The sequence below is a fragment of the Myotis davidii genome, unplaced genomic scaffold (assembly GCF_000327345.1).
Source record: "Myotis davidii unplaced genomic scaffold, ASM32734v1 scaffold159, whole genome shotgun sequence".
Classification (NCBI taxonomy): Eukaryota; Metazoa; Chordata; class Mammalia; order Chiroptera; family Vespertilionidae; genus Myotis; species Myotis davidii.
Genome location: NW_006291231.1, coordinates 4,547,052 through 4,564,766, shown reverse-complemented (window position 1 = coordinate 4,564,766; position 17,715 = coordinate 4,547,052). Strand labels below are relative to the sequence as shown.

The following is a 17,715-nucleotide window of genomic DNA, read 5'->3' as shown; positions in this document are numbered from 1 at the left end:
TGCTGCTGAAAGCAGGTTTCTGGCCTTTGTTTACCTTCTGTATTTGAAACAACGTTGTGATCCTGCTGGCTGAAGCCCTGCGACTAAAGCAGGTTTCTGGGGTTTTGTTTAGCTCCTATATTTGTAACATAGTTGCTTAGAGTTGCAGCTCAGAGGCCTGCAGTGGCAGGCGGGGAATGTTGGAGTCCGCCATCACTGAAACAAGCAAGCCTCATGTTCAGTTTAAGCTGCCTGGCTGCCGGCCGCCATCTTGGCTGTCAGTTAATTTGCATATCTTGCTGATTAGCCAATGGGAAGGGTAGTGGTCGTATGCCAATTACCATCTTTCTCTTTTATTAGTGTAGATGGGATGGGTAGTGGTGATGGTTGCACAACAGTATGAATATACCTGATGTCATTGAATTGTAGACTTAAAAATGATTAAAATGATAATTTTATTTAATGTATATTTTACCACAATAAAAACATAAATTAAAAAGATTTATTTTCAATTATTTAATGAGATATTTTTGAAAAAATATATGATTTATATAGTTCTGCCTGTGTGGTGTTTTTTTTTAAATTTTTTTATATAAATTAACCCATTTATTATAAGCTTGCAGTGTTTCAAACTGTGGAGCTTCTATTGGTCTTTCAATTCCTTCAGTCTTCTGATGGCTGATTTTACTGTGACGGCAGAAGTGGTGTTGTAGGTCCAGGCACCACCAGCGATGGTTTTCATGCAGGAACCACAGTGCCAGATCCCCACGGCTTGCCTCTTCATCTTGGTTTTGCCACAGAAGGAGCAGGTGTACTTGGCGTGCTGGCTGATTTCAATTTTCTTCACCATTTTTCTGAGGGAGGCGCCATAATGGGTCCCGTATTTACTGACGATTCCGACCTTCTTGGTGCGTTTAGCCATGTCGCCGTGAACTAGGTTGGACGCCGAGAGGAAGCCTGCCTGTGTGGGTTTTGATCCTCCTATAAAGTCCGCATATCTCTCTCTTTCTTTAAGGTCCCTGACAATGTCTTTCTTATTTTGTTCACTGAAACTGTTATATACATATAGTAGAATTGTCCAACTTTACTGCAGTGTGATTATGAGGGTCTGGCCCTTTGTATGAGGATTAGAATATTGTTTTATAGCACTGTCACTTTCTATGATGCAAAAATTTAATGTATTGATTAGTCTTGTCACATCCACCCAACCTTTATTGAGTAAACTAAAGATCTAGATTTGGAAGTAATCAGTACATAGGTGATTTTCAAGCCAAGGGAATGGAGGAGATATACCAGGGGAAATACAGAGAATGATGAGGGAAGAGGTATGGGCAGAACTATGCTGATTACTGCGTTGGATAGGAATGAATTTGTCAGTAACCAAAGTCATGCAACAGTATCTTAAATAAGTGAGGGGATGTTATTAGGAAAAATAAATAAGGAGTTCTGAAGTGGACAATGTAAAGTTGAGATAGCTACTCAAAAGTAAGGAATCAGGCACTCTCTAACTTCCTGCTCCTATTTTTAGCATGTGGCTTTCATCTTTATGATCCTGGATAGTTTGTACCAGGAGGGAGGGGAGGAAAAGATGAAATTACTATCTATATCAGGGTTGGGGAACCTCTTTCCTCTCAAGGTCCATTTGGATATTTATAACATCATTCACTTAATATAATCCACTTGAAATAAATTTATGTTGCTATGATAAAAGAGCCTAGATTTATTGAATTTTGAGACCCACCGGCAGTTGCTTTGGCAAGGTCAGACCAAATGATTTTGTGGGTGTTATACAGCCCTCTGGCCGTATGTTCCCCACCTCTGATCTATATAGAGATAACTTCCAATTCTTTATCTCGTCACCATTCTTAAAATCTAGATATACATGTATGTCCTTACTGGAATCAGAATTCTAATATACCTAGAATTATGCTCCTTACCTTCTTTTCTCCTTACTTTTCCAGTGATTTTTTTCTCTCTTCCAAAAGACCTGTTTTCTTTTCTGGATTATCTTGTTCCGTTAGTGGTACCCACATTAAAGCTGAAAATATTAGTCACCTTTGATTTTGGCCTCTTGGGATAATCAGAAAATTCTGTCAGTTCTGTCTCTTTTCCCAGTCTCCTTGTCACTTTTCTTTGAATTGGGCCTCCTGTTGTGCATCTCACCTCCTCCTTTCTATTCCTCCAGGGTTATTATTTAGCATAAAGTCCACATTTCTTTCTCTTTCTACTGACTCACTTTTTAGTCGCCCTAAACTTACTATTCCTTGAATAGATCTTACTATTTTCATATGTCTGTATTTTTTATTTTTTGGGAATGTCTTTCTTTTTCAATGAATTCCTTCTTTCTTCAGGCCCACCTAAATGTCACCTCTTTTGCAGTGCATTTTCTTACATCTGTTTGTTCTCTCCCAAAACACTTTTTCTTGGACCTGAAATTTTTGTGAATGTATCTTTATTTTTCTTTTACCATATCATTATATTATTATTTTCTTATGTCTGTCTCTTCCACTAAAATTTGAACTCTTTGAGGGCAGGGAAATAATATATTCATCTTTTTATCCTTGAAACTGAGAATGATCAATAAAGTAGGTCCTTGATAAATGATTGAAGTGATAAATTCTTAAATGAGAATAATAGACAGTTTTATTAGATATAAATTTGTGATACAAAATCTCTAAAATTTCCTTTTTAAGTTCTGTAATTATATGTTTAAAGTTTGGTATTTTAATATTTTACAAAATTATTATTCTTAAATTTTGAGTTTTATTTTATTTCTAAGAAACAGTCTATAATTTCAAATTTTTTTATTTAATTAATTTTATTTTTATTATCTAGTGATTAGGTAAATTTAATTTTTCATTTTAGGGATCTAGAAATATGATTGTACACATTCAGTAATATCTAAAGGAAAAATCAGTAATATTTTTTAAATTAATGGAAATAATAAAGCAAGGAGATATGCAAATGCTTATTTAATGAACTGAATTATACAACTCAGTCATCTAAAAATAAGTCACTTTTCAGAGTAGGATTGGTTTTAATGATTAGGTTTAATTTATTTTTTATATATGAAAAAGTTTAGTTGAATTGTTGAAACTTTATGAAAATGCTTGGAACATATTTTGAAATTTATAGGGAATTTTTTTTTTTTGAGAAACTGTGATTATGAGTAATGCTTTTTTATGTTAAATTACTTCTTTGACATCAGATGATTTTAAATAGTCAATACTGGGGAAACTTTGCAATTAAATTATTTCATGAAATTTCTTTATCAAGCTGATATCTTTATCACAGAAAGTAAAATAACTTTTTCTGTCATAAATTGTTACTTATCAAAGTAAGTAAAATAATCTTTTCTGTCATAAATTACTGTTCATGGCAAATCGCTAACTGTAGAAATGACATTAAACATACGGTTTGAAACCATGCATTTTTTATATCATTGTTTCTCAAGCGAGTGGCTTGATATTATGTTTCCTGAGCTATGATGTTCTAAACAATATGCAATTTGATAATAGCAGCAGTGGCTGTTTCTAAAATTATACTTCTGTGTAGCATTGCCTTCTAAGAGCTGTTAAAAGAGCTTCTCTTCTTTCTTTTTACTGACTCCTCAGCTTATGCCTTGTTAAAAGTCAGGATTGATGTGTTTCCTGTGTGTTTTGCTCTGGTTTATAGATACATTTTCACATTTTTTTCAGTATTATTTAGCTCTGTCTGCCAGCTAAATGAGTGTTGGTAATTCCATAATGGATGGAAATTTTATACTATTCACTGTTGAGAAACATTGTGTGTAATAGTTTTAGTCTTTTAAACATGAGTGTACACATTCAGTAATATCTAAAATTCCTTCTATTCACTTAGTTGCCAGATTAGATTTTCCTCTGATCCTCTGATCATGTCTTAAATTTAAGAAGTTCTGCTGTTTTTATATAGAAGTGTCTGTTTGAGAAAACTGAGAGAAAATACTGTAAAAACCAGGAAAGTTAAGTGAATAAACTAATTAGAATATTACCTACAGTATTTTGGTATCAACAAAAATAATGAAGAATACTATGTGAATAGGTGGTTAGTGCAGACTTAATCTCAGCTCAGATAACCAACAGTTTATGTAGCAGATTCTTAGAGTTCTTTTTTCCATCTTAGATTAATTGGTTTTAGAAGACATCTTAAGTATATGTAATAATTTTAATTCTTTTTAAAAAATATATTTTATTGATTTTTTACAGAGAGGAAGGGAGAAGGATAGAGTTAGAAACATTGATGAGAGAGAAACATGGATCAGCTGCCTCCTCCACACCCCCTACTGGGGATGTGCCCGCAACCAAGGTGCATGTTCTTGACCGGAATCGAACCTGGGACCCTTCAGTCTGCAGGCTGACGCTCTATCCACTGAGCCAAACTGGTTAGGGCAATAATTCTAATTCTTTATAGAGGATTCTTCTGTATGAGAATTTCTGTAAGTTATGCATTGCTAAACCTTTACTAATTTATATGTGAATATATGTGTGCATTGGTACTACTAGATGGAAGTGTACGAAGTTTTTCTGTTATAGTTTATGGAGAATGTGCACATTTAAAGAATGCTATGCTATGAATTCTTGAAATATGTTTGGTTTGTATGGTATAGGTATTAGGATTGTTGTATATTATGTGGTAATTACTGTATTTTTAGAGATTAACTAATCACATAAGAATTTTAAAAAAGAAACCATACTTTTTGAATAGGATATGACTAAATGGAGATAAAAGATTTAATTTTCTAAAATACAGCAGCATTTTTGTTATTTCCTATTTAATAGTAAAAAGAAAGAAAGCAAAAAGCCATGTAAAACAATATGTTGATTTTTATATTTCCTGTTTTATTTTAGATTTAAATATAAAGTAGCACATTGTTAGAAGAAAAAGTTTGTAATCTTAAAACTTGGGGTAAAAATGATACAACCCATTTTTTTAATTATTTAGGCCCAAAGAGTATAATAACTGAATAATGAATAATATAATATATTATATTCATATATTTATTGAATATTTAATATAGTAAAGAATTCTTGTGATGCTATTTTTTAATGTTCTTTAAAATTTAGAGTAATATCTAATGTATGAATAGAATTATCACAGAAAGAACTATTGCTTCTTTTTTATCGTCTAGGTGGCTTTATTCCTTTTATTTGAGGTTAAGTGGTAGAGTTTTACTACTAAATGTGAGTGCTGTGGTATTTTAATGGAGTAACTTTTTCCAAGTTTGGAACTCATTGCACCTGTTTGTTCATAACAGAGCTTAAAATTTTTGGGTCCTTTTATACTCCTAAAACTTTTTGAGGATCCCAGAGAACTTTTCCTATTGTGGGTTATAGCTGTTCATAGTTACCATTTGAGAAATTAAAATAGAAATATAAAAATATTGCCACATTAATTCATTTTAAAATAACAATATTTTAAAATCACAACTGACTATATATTCCAAATAAGAAAAAGTGAGAAAAGTGGCCTTGTGTTACATATTTTGGACATCTCTTTAATATCTGGCTTAATAGAAAACAGCCAGGTTTTCATATCTTCTTCATTCATTTAGTCCATTGCCAAATTATGTCATATAGCCTCTGGAAAACTGACTATTCACTTGAGAAAGACCAGAGTTAAAAAGGTAAATAGCATCTTAGTGTTATTATAAAAGTAATTTGATGTCAGTGACCTCCTGAAAGGGTCTCATGGACCATCCACATCTATCCCCAAGTATTTCCAGACCATATGTTGAGAACTGCTGAGCTAGGAGTATAAACATTTATGCTAAAGGTTAAGAATGCCTTAAAGTAAAACTGCTTTGGAAAAGAACATAGCCTGTGTGATAATTCTGTACTTAGTATTTGTAATCAGATTCTAAGTTTTCTTAACTAGATCTGTAAATTTTAAATTTTCTAACAAGAATATTAATTTTTTGTTTTTCTTTCTCCAATATGAATACTACTGAACCTGAAAATGGAAAGAATCATCCTGGTATTATTTCTTTTAATGATATGCTTAACTCTCACTTATAAGGAACTGAAGTACTTTAATACATGGCTCACAGTACTAAGTACTCTTTAAGAGTATTAGACCTCCTTATGTTGTTTTGTGACATAAATAAGGTTATTCGTCACTTAAATGGAATGCTGAAATATAAAATGAAATGTTTAGTAAAATTAATTTGGGTAGAGTAAGTGTAAGATTGTATTTTAAAATAATATGTGATTTTTGTGTTCTTGCCCATTGTTGAGCTTTGCTTGGGAAAAATAAAATACACTTGTCTTGAAAAGTGGAGATGCTAATAAGCATCCCTGAAAAATACTGATGTTGGACATTATCAGAACTTTGATGAATTCACAATGGGTGGCTTTTTATAGTAGTTTCAAAAAATAATTTTAGAATAATAGGAATTGGGTGGAGTAAAAGTTTATAGTTGAAATTTCACTAAATATAAGAACAAATACAAAAGCTTGCTTTTGCCCATGAGTTGGAATGCATCCATGCAATTCAGTAGCCAAATACTTTGATCAAGAGACAGCTAGTAACTTAACACCTTCATTACTCTTCCTGCTAAGCCTTCTTTCTGAGCCTTTTTCTTCTCTGTTACCCTCTTTTCCCTTACCTTTCCCACTTCCAAAAACACTTCCTTGTGGTCTTGACTACCATATTTGTATTGCTGTGATTATTTTGTTTTGTTTTTGCTTAGCATACTCCCTAGCCTGTTTGTTAGAAAACAACCCAGGCCTGTCCTTGGAAATGAAATTCTAGTTTAATCTTTACAGTGCTTGCTTTATATTTGTGATTTAAAAAAAAAGTATAACTCTTGATTTTATATTTCAATGACATAAAATTTGTGTTGAAATACATTATCAATAGTTACCTATAAAGTTTATATATTCATTGACTCATAGAACAGTATGTATCTCAAGGAGTCATTCAGAGCTAGGTCATCTTTTTTTTTCACCAATGATTTGTACTGAGTCATAGTTTAAGGTAAAATTACATTGCATGATAAAGCTGAGGTATTTTCATTCATATAGGAGTCTCAATGTCTGTTTAAATTTACTCACTGAAATATAGTGCTATTTATTTGACTTAGTCATTCTGAATAATGTAGAGATACATAATTCTGAGATACTTTGAAACCATTAAAGAAAGAAAATTTTGGAGAAAATTAAAGTAGCTCATTTTTCTCCCTTTGCTGACCTTTTTCATGGTGTTATTTTAGAAACTCAAAGGTATGGTATGCATATATATCACTTGTTTGAATGTACATGTTAGGTACACATTCTCCTCCCAGCAGTGAGCTGGCTTACTTGAAGTATAGCAGAAAAGACTTACTTATGCATATCTTCCCGTGGCTATGAGAAATTCTGTGGGAATAATTATGAATTTGGGTCATGCTTCAGAGATAGTTTGAAAAGAGGAGACTTGAAGGTTGGATAAAAACCAAAGTTTGACAATTTAGATGGCAGAACTAGGGTAGAAATTTTTTGAAATGCAACCTTAGAAGTGTTCAAACCAAGTGAGGCAGAGTAAATGTGGGCCTTAGCATGGATCTATTTATTCCTCCTATTAGGAAGTTATGGTGGGAAGGGAGAGGAAGCTAGATTTACATTATAGTCTGAATAGTATACTTTGCTTTATTCCTTAGAACTCCAAAATGAAGTTAATAGTTAAGAGTAGAGGTAAGACTATATAACTTTGAATATTAGGGAGAGTATTTGAGAAATACTAGCTCAGTTACAGTTAATGTGTGGATTAAATAAATATGGTCTAAATCTTCTTCTAATTCAAGTTTTTCTTTGTGGTCCCAAAAGAATTTTTAAAATGTGCATTTTATTCCTGATTATAAAGGTAGCGCATGTTTTTCAGAACAATTTGGAAAAGTTTAAGAAATATAAAAGAGAAAGTAGAAATCACTTTTGCTTCCAAAATGGGTATGACATATTTTGCCTAATTAGTCCAGGGTTGGTGGATGTTTAGGCAGTTCCCTGTTGTTTTTTACTGTTACAAGCAGTGCAGCTTCAACATCACTGTGTGCATACTTTTGCTTACTTTGAAAGGGAAAGGCAAGTTCCTCCAAAAATATACCAGTTCACATTCTTGTCAACAAGGTTTTAACTCAAAACTTTGTAAACCTTGATTAATACATTAACTTTTAAATTATTAATATCCTTTTGATACTCTACCAAAACTTCACAGGTGATTGTTTTTCTTTTTAATCACCTGAGAATGTTTTTTCATTGGCTTTTACTTATTTTTTAAAAATATGTTTTTTATTGATTTCAGAGAGGGAAAGGAAGAGGGAGAGAGAGATAGAAACATCATGATAAATTTCATCAACCAGCTGCCTCCTGTATGCCCCCTACTGGCAATTGAGCCTGCAACCCAGGCTTGTGCCTTGATGGGGAGTCAAACCATGACCTCCTGGTTCATGGGTTCACGCTCAATCACTGAACCACATCGGCTGGGCTTCCATTGATAGGAGGGATGGGGAACATTGATAGAGAGACACATGGATTGGTTGCCTCCCACATGTGCCCTGTGTGGGATGGAGCATGCAGCTGAGGCACATGCTCTAGCCTGGGAATCAAACCCATGACCCTTCTGTCCTTGGGCTGCTGTTTTAACCACTGTACAAATTGTTAGAGCAGGGGATTGTTTCTTAAAGGTCAGTTGCAATGTAGAGTTAGAAACCATATAAAAATTTTTTTTCCTGTTCTGCTCATTCAGAACTAAAATTTTCCTGTTTCCTGTTCATACTTTTAATAGATCAATTACTTGTGCATGATTTTGTAAATATATACATTGGTAATTTGGAAAATACTGGTTCACTAAGTTATTTCAAATAATGACACATTTCATTACGAAATTTAAATTGTAATAGTATCATCACAGTTTTATCAGAAAGGGTTTGTTTGTTTCTGTAAGTATTGCAGAAGCTTTCAGGTTCATCCTGGCAGATATAAATTTTGCAAAATTCTAAGTTTTACTTGAAAGTGTGAACTTTATTGTTGGTATCAAATAGGAACAAGTATTTTAGGTTTTCTTAAATTAACAGACTCTGTTCATTTTCGAAATGCCTTTTATTTCTTTTTCTTTTTGCTTCATTGTATTGTTGAATAGAAGAGGTGAAAGTGGACAGACATCCTTCTCTTGTTCCTAGTCTTTCACCTTCAGGTCTGATGTTAGCTGGGCGGTTTTTTAGATGCCTTTACCAGGTTGAGGACCTTCTATTCCAGATCCTGCTTAGAGCTATGTCAGGTGCTTTTTCAGCATCTGTTAAGGTGATCTAATGCTTTTTCACATTTAATTTGTCATTATGGTGAGTGACAATGATGGATTTCTAAATAGTAACTTAAACTTGCTTTCCTGGGTTGAATCATCCTTAATCATGGCATCTTGTTCACATGTAATCTCTAATATCTAACTGAGTTCCGAAAAGATATAGCAGATGCTCAAAAAGCATTTGTTGAATTAAGACAAAATTCTTAAGTGGTTTTCCATTTTTGAAAACCTTTGAAAAAAGTTAGTCAATGAATAAACCAAAATAAGTTGCTACCTTATTCAATGATCATTACACAACAACTTTAACTATAGAAATATAGATGGTGACTCAGGAGGAAGTAGAAAAACCTTTGACAGTCCTTCCATTGAAGAACTTCAGACCTGTTTATTTTTATATTCTAAATATAGTTCTGACAAGCTTGATGATCTGGTTTCCTTGCACCCAGATCAGAAGCAACAAACTAAAGGGTGGAAATGAGTTATTAGAGATTGCTAAAATTAAAAAATTCCCATGGTATAGAGGGGAAAATGTCATTGTAGAAATAATTTTAAAAGCTTAGTAGCTGAGGGCTGTTGATAAGTCTTAATTGCCACTCTAGGCTGTTAATGTATATAGCTTTGTAAAAGCAGTATTTCAGAGTTGGAATAAGCTTTAGTGAGCCTCTCATCCACTTTTATACAAGTGAGGGGTTGGTGACACATATAAGAGTGGCTTTGATAAGAGTGGTTCATACATACTACGGTAGTGATTCCCAGTGGCAGTTCTGTGTGTGTGTGTGTGTGTGTGTGAGAGAGAGAGAGAGAGAGAGAGAGATGGGGGTGCTGACCTATACACATGGGCATGTATAGGCATTTCTGTTTCTGGGGAGGAGGCCATGTATGCAATTTGAACTTGTCGCCTTCCCCTCATCCCTGCCCCGATTATATTATCTTACCTCCTTATCTTCAGATGTGTTGCTACCTCACTCAGATTCACATTTGAGAAACACTGCTCTTATCCAAACTAGTAATACTATAGATAAGCCAATGCAAGCCTCCTTGAGAGGCTAAATGGTTAATATTGGGATAAACTACGAAACTAGTCCTGGCTTCTAGTTGAATGTTTTCTGTTATGCCCTTGCAATAAACATTCACAATGATAGAGGAAACAGAGAATAAAGTTACGTTTCCCAAGCTCTTTACTTAAAAAAAAAATGGGAAGGATTTATTCAAAAGGTTTTTTCCCTTCTAAAAAATCCTATACCACTTGTAAGTAAAACTGAGACATTTAAGATGGGAGAAGTTCGTTTCCTCATGATGAATAGATAAATGCAGTGTTAAGATAAATTGGTCACCTATTTATATTTGTTACTTGGGAGTCTTATAGTTCTAAAAATAGAGATGATTTCTGTGCATTTAGACTTCATATTTGGAGTTTGATTAGTTTGTATTGTTGAATAATGAATTATTCAGTAACTGGTGTAATAGAACAGTAGATTTTATTATCTGCCAATTTCCAGGGGTCAGGAGTTCAGGCATGGCTTAGCTGGGTGCTCATTTGAGGATCTTGCCTGACTGAAATCAAGATGTAAACCCAGACTGCAGTCTTACCTGAGGCTCAGTCCTCTTCCTAGCTCACTGGCTATTCCCAGAATTCAGTTTTTCATGGCTGTGGGACCAAGTCCTTCAGTTCCTAGAGCATTCCCATCATTTCCTGGCATATGATTTTTCTCCACAACATGGTAGTTTGCTTCTTTAAGTTCAACAGGAAAGGTTTTCTGTACTTTGAATCTGAAGGTCAGGCCCACCAGAATACTTTTGATTAATTTAAAGTCCACTGATAGGGATATTAATTATATCGCCTTTGCCATATAATATAACCTGATCACAAGTGAAATCTGGGAATTTTGCCCACGCTTAGAGGGAGGAGATTGTGCAGGGTGATACACCAGAGGATGGGACTCTTGGAGGCTGATCTTAGCATTATGCCTACCACAGTGTTATTAAAGCGAACAGTGACTCTTTTGTTCAGTGAAAATCAAATCTTTCCTAGGTGCCAAGCATTTCTCTAGGTCATGGAAATATAAGACTAAAATGCCCAGTTCCTGTCTTTGATGAGATGGTAGAGACCAACAATGAAGCACTGTTTGTAATGTAGTTCAGTCATGCAGCTGCTGTAGAAGTGTAACCAGGCTACCCTCTAGCAAGAGAAGGCTGGGTCAGGAAAAGTTTATTGTATCCATGGGAAATGTAAAACTACTGTTGTAGTTCTTGAAACTGCAAAATTAATTTTTAAATGAATTTTCTAGGAAGAAAAGTTTGATATTGAAGATGAGGAAATTATTAAAATCCTTTCTTCTTCTACCTCCCCAGATGGTATACCTCAAGTTTACTATTTTGGCCCTTGTGGTAAATACAACGCTATGGTGCTGGAACTGCTGGGACCTAGTTTGGAAGATTTGTTTGATTTGTGTGATAGAACATTTTCTCTTAAAACAGTTCTCATGATAGCTATCCAACTGGTAAGTAAAGCAGGGTGCTTTGAAGTCATTTGAACAATTGTGTGGTTCTCTAGTCACAAATTTATATTAAAAGTTTCAAGTTTTGCTACATTATCTTGCAGAGTATTCAACTTAGTACAAATGTTTCTGCTTACATGTTATTGTCTTTTAGGATGCATGTAACTTAAAAAACTGAATCAGGTGTAGTATATTATTTTTATGAAAGAATATTTTATTGCTTTAAGATCAGAATACTCAGTTTGAGAATTAAGTTGTTTCCAGCACTTTTCATTTAGAAGATGAATACTTAGAAAAGAAAACCCTCAAAAACATGGATTATTAATCTTGGTAATAAATTCTGATGGCTGAAAAATAGAGGAAACAAACTAATGGGAAGTTTTCTAAATTATTTAAATTTTAGTGAACCTATGGGAAAACAAAGTTAGAGGATGATTTTAAAGCAAATTTGAAATAAATGTCAATAGAAGTATGCTGCAGAAGTCTTAAAATTGTTTTTTTCGTTGGACTCACTAATTCCACTTCTATAAATTTGTCCTATGGAAGTATTCAGCTGTACTTAAATGTTTTTGTGCAAGAATATTTATAATAAAGTGGAAACAACCCAAATGTACAGAAATAACAGGATTATTTGAATAGGTTGTTAATAGCCATATACTAGTAAAGTATGCATTTAAAATAATACATACTTTTAATGCAAAGTGTGTATTAAAAGAAAGTTTCATGACCTGGAAAATGCTCATAATATATCATTAACTAAAAGTATAGGCTATATAATATTATATATTATATTATATGACCCAAAATTTGTTGACCAACTTAAATGGCCTGAGTTTACAATATGTTTACAGTATCTTTATATTGCATTGTCAATCGTGATTACCACTAAATGATGCAATTTTATTTTATTTGTAATGTTCTATTTTGTGACAGCTTGTACACTGAACATTATTTGAGAATGTGTAAAACAAAAATGTACTGTATCATTATTAGAGTATATTTGAAAATTTTAAAGTTTTAAGATCTTTTAAAACATTTCATACCTAAGGAAAATGTAAAGAAAACAAGTTACAAAAAGACTTACTAAAGGGTACTATGTTAATTGTTTTTATTTAATAGTTTAGACATTTTAAGTTTTTAAAATATAATTGTAAAAGTTGCTTGATTAATTAACTGATGAGGAAGAATAAACTGCAACTTTGTGAATATGTCTTTATATTTTTGAGTTCAAGATTTAGTATTGGTAAAGCTTTTTGATTTTATGATATAGCATTATCTGAAAGTGTTGATTAAATCAGGCTTACTGATTTGAAAGGAATTCATAAAATTCAAATATGTTCATTTACAAGTGACATTAATAGTAAAAGCAAAGAATTTTAATCATAATCAGATGTATATTTGAGAAACTATATGTTACTTTTGATATGCTACTTTCAAAGGGTTGAAACAAGCTCTGATTTTTTTATGTTTTTATTAAGAAAGTTGTCTTGCCTCTATCATGCTTTTTTATGCTAGTCAAAGCTTAAAATAAAATTTATCTTCCTTCTCTTTTTAAAATCAAGATTTCTCGTATGGAATATGTTCATTCAAAGAACTTGATATACAGAGATGTAAAACCTGAGAACTTCTTAATAGGACGACCAGGAAATAAAACCCAGCAAGTTATTCATATTATAGATTTTGGTTTGGCGAAGGAATATATTGATCCAGAGACAAAGAAACACATACCATACAGAGAGCACAAAAGCCTTACAGGAACAGCTAGATACATGAGCATAAATACACATTTAGGAAAAGGTATGTGTACCTTTTGTTTGAATTCAGTAACTATGCTAACGGTGTGAGTTTTAATATTTGTTACTATGGTTCAGTTTTAGCAGGTTACAATTGCTTTTATTACAATTTTTATCACATCTAGCTAGAGTTTACTTTTATTTATATTTAATAAAACATTTTTATTTTATTTTTAAAAATACGTTTTTATTTCAGAGAGGAAGGAGAGGGAGAAAGAGATAGAAATATCAGTGATGAGAAAGAATCATTGATCCGCTGCCTCCTGCACACCCCACACTGGGTATCCAGTCTACAACCGGGGCTTGTGCCCCAACCAGGAATTGAACTGTGACCTCCTGGTTTATAGGTTGACGCTCAACCACTGAGCCACATTGGCCAGGCTTAATAAAATATTTTCAAAATAAGTTGTTCTAGAGTAAATGAATGACAGATATCCTTGCATTCACTATATCTTTTTTTAAATATAATTTGAAATGTTCAACTTTGATATAGTGAGGGTGATGCATTTGATTATTTCTGTTAAAAGGATATGAGAGAATACTTAATTCTAACTGAATTTAGTTTGTGCAGATATTTTTGATTGAGAAATAGTACTTTGATACAATTAGCCAGGAAATAACAAATGCCTAATATATTTAATGTTAAGAGGACATACCTTAGCAGTACTGTTTACTAGCTATATGACTTCGGTTTCCTTATTTGTAAAAAGAATAAAATAATAACCTCACAGGATTTCTTACAGCTTTTATTTTTTTTCTCGTCCAGGACCACAAATTATCATTTATTTGTCATATTTCTTTAGTGTCTTTTCATCTGGAGCAGTTCCTCCCCTCTCTTTATGGTTCATGACCTTAATATTTTGGTGAGGTATAGACTGTTTTGTAGAATGTTCTCCATTTACGTCAATCTGATATTTCTTCATGATTATATTTTGGTATGCATTCTTAGCACAAATATAATAGAAGTAATATGTTCTCACTGCAAAATGTCAAGAGGTGCATGATGTCACTTGGTTTCAAGTATCTTGATCATTTGTTTAGGGTAGTGTCTACTAATTTTCTCCACTTACCAGTTTCTTATTTTCCCTTTGTTATTAAAAAGTGTTTTGTAAGTAGATCTTTGAGATTTTGTATACATGTTGTTCCTCATCACATTTTTATCCACTAGATTTAGCATCCATTGATGATTTTCTAACTCCATCAATTATATAGTTAGTTGATATTCTGATGTAAGCAAAAGCTTTCTCTTCCCCCATTTATTGATTTCTATCAGTATGGATTCATGGAATCGAACCAGCAACCTCTTGGTGCATGGGTCCAAGTTCAACCACTGAGCCACACTGGCTGGGCGAGGTTCTTTTTGTAATATATTCTTTCTCATTGAATTACTTTTGTGACTTTCTTTTTTTTTTTAAATATATTTTATTGATTTTTTACATAGAGGAAGGGAGAGAGATAGAGAGTTAGAAACATCGATGAGAGAGAAACATCAATCAGCTGCCTCCTGCACATCTCCCACTGGGGATGTGCCCGCAACCCAGGTACATGCCCCTGACTGGAATCGAACCTGGGACCTTTCAGTCCGCAGGCCGACGCTCCATCCACTGAGCCAAACCGGTCTCGGCACTTTTGTGACTTTCTAAAAACATTCAGTTCTAATCTATTGTAAATAAGCTGTGGTTGGTTTTCATATCAGAGGAAACCAAACTTAAATTTCTGCTTTTAGATTCTATCTTCTTAAGGGAGAATAGACAGGAACATATATTATCCATCATCACTGCTCAAACGTACCTACAGTGTATGACCATAATTTGTACAGGACCTTACAAGTCATCTAATCCAACTTCCAACTCCTAGTGTCGTCCAAGTTTAACTGTTCTCCTCAGACTTACAAGCTCTATACTACATGTCTCTGCTTCTGCTCATTCAGAACAAAATAGCACTTGGCATCTTCCCTGACAGCTGGCCTGATAGTAGGCTCATGGTATTTTTCTTTCCAGATGTCTGAAAAATGTAAATTTGCCCTTCTTTAAGAAAAGTAAGTTTCGAACACCTGAAATTATAAAGCGCAAGTTGGGTTTAGGTAGTGCTTGCAGGGAGTGCCTTTCAGTAGCACACTTTCTCAATAGATTTAAAATATGATTAGATAGATATTCAAATTTCAAGACTGTGTCTTCTATTAAAACCCAGCATACCTATATTTAGTATCTGTGAGAAATTTCCATTTCCATTTCCATAACAGGCTGCTTTATAACAACCAACAGAGATTCATCACCATTTTATTGTGAGACATGAACTCACAACTTCCCAATGGCTCAGTGTTAGTTTTTTTAAAGATGGTTTTTTAAATTGATTTTAAGAGAGAGAGAGAGAGAGAGAGACAGAGAGAGAGAGAGAGAGTGAGAGAGAGAGAGAAACATTGATCTGAGAACAAAAGTATCGGTCCGCTGCCTCCTCCCAATGGGGATGGAACCTGCAACTGGGACATGTGCCCTGACCCGGAATCGGACGGGCAACCTCTTGATGCATGGGTTGACCAACTGAGCCACACTGGCCAGGCAGGGTCATAATTTTGTATGGTTACTGTTTTATATAGTGATACTTCAGTTGGAGAGTGCTAAGATGTATACCTTTATCTAAGTAAGTTTAGAGAAAATGAATTTAAATTGTATTTTTTAAGATAGACTTTTTTTTTAGAGCAGTTTTAGATTCACAGCAAAATTAGGTGGAAGGTACAGAGATTTTTCTTATACCCCATGTCCCCAGACATGCATTAGCTACATTCCCTACCAGAGGGGAATAATTGTTATAATTGATATACTAGTACATACATTGATACATCATTGTCACCTAGAGTTCATAGTTTACTTTAGGGTTTATTCTTGGTGTTGTATATTCTGTGGTTTTGGACAATTTTATAATAACATGTATCATCCAGAGTAGTTTGATTTCCCTAAGCATCCTCTATGCCAGTGATGGCAAACCTTTTGAGCTCGGCGTGTCAGCATTTTGAAAAAACCTAACAGTTAAGGGTCACATACAGAAATTTTTTGATATTTGCAGCCATAGTAAGACAGAGACTTATATTTTCGATATTTATTTTATATATTGAAATGCCATTTAACAAAGAAAAATCAACCAAAAAAATGAGTTCACGTGTCACCTCTGACACGCGTGTCATAGGTTCGCCATCACTGCTCTATGCTCTACCTAATCCTCTCTCCCTCCAATGCCTGGTAACTACTGGTCTTTTTACTGTTTCCATAGTTTTTTCTTTTTCAGATGACATATAGTTGGAATTATACAGTATGTAGCCTTTTCAGACTGGTATAATTCATGTAGTAATAAGCATTTAAGACTCCGTGTTTTTTCATGGCTTGATAGCTCATTTCTGTTTAGTGCTGAATAATATTCTATTGTCTGGAAGTTCTGTAGATTATTTATCCACCTACTGGTGGACAGCTTCATTGCTTCCACGTTTTGGCAATTAGGACTAATGCTGCTGTCAACATCCATGTGTGTGTTTTTGTGTGGGCATAAGTTTTCAACTCTTTTGGGTAAATACTAAGGATTTTTAAATTTTTTTCTAAGAGTTAGGAAACAGCATTTATTTCATCTTACAACCGAATGATTGTCATACAGAAATTTTGTTGAGGACTGTCAAGTTGATTGTTACCTTTCAGGATAAAATTCAGTCTTGCTGGCTTCAATGGATTCTTGAGTACTGAGCTGAATATCATAACTTGTAAGATTGTCTTCATCGGGGTCATCATTACTATCCATGACTTTTTCTTCTTCTTTCTCTTCGTAAAGGATACCTTTCAGCATTTCATATAATACTGGTTTAGTGGTGATGAACTCCTTTAGCTTTTTCTTATCTGTGAAGCTCTTTATCTGACCTTCAATTCTGAATGATAGCTTTGCTGGGTAAAGTAATCTTGGTTGTAGGTTCTTGGTATTCATCACTTTGAATATTTCTTGCCCCTCCTTTCTGGCCTGCATAGTTTCTATTGAGAAATCAGCTGACAATTGTATGGGTACTACCATACAACTGTTTTTCTCTTGCTGCTTTTAAGATTTTCTTTGTCTTTTGCCCTTGGCATTTTAATTATGATGTGTCTTGGTGTAGTCCTCTTTAGATTCCTTTTGTT

At 33.7% G+C, this 17,715-nt stretch overlaps 2 protein-coding genes across 6 annotated transcripts in view; one reads left to right on the top strand and one right to left on the bottom strand.

The window, feature by feature from the left end:
• CSNK1G3 (casein kinase 1 gamma 3) overlaps nucleotides 1-17,715 on the top strand; it is a 72,369-nt gene that overhangs the window by 20,131 nt on the left and 34,523 nt on the right. For all 5 annotated transcript variants that reach the window (XM_006764383.2, XM_015564377.1, XM_006764386.2 and 2 more), the window contains 2 exons: nucleotides 11,626-11,774; nucleotides 13,334-13,568. In XM_006764383.2, the coding sequence (XP_006764446.1) occupies nucleotides 11,626-11,774; nucleotides 13,334-13,568 (384 nt within the window). The remainder of the gene's footprint in view (nucleotides 1-11,625; nucleotides 11,775-13,333; nucleotides 13,569-17,715) is intronic.
• On the bottom strand, nucleotides 561-953 carry LOC102756480 (60S ribosomal protein L37a-like). Its single transcript, XM_015564380.1, has one exon. The coding sequence runs from the start codon at nucleotides 899-901 to the stop codon at nucleotides 623-625; it is 279 nt and encodes a 92-aa protein (XP_015419866.1). The 5' UTR covers nucleotides 902-953; the 3' UTR covers nucleotides 561-622.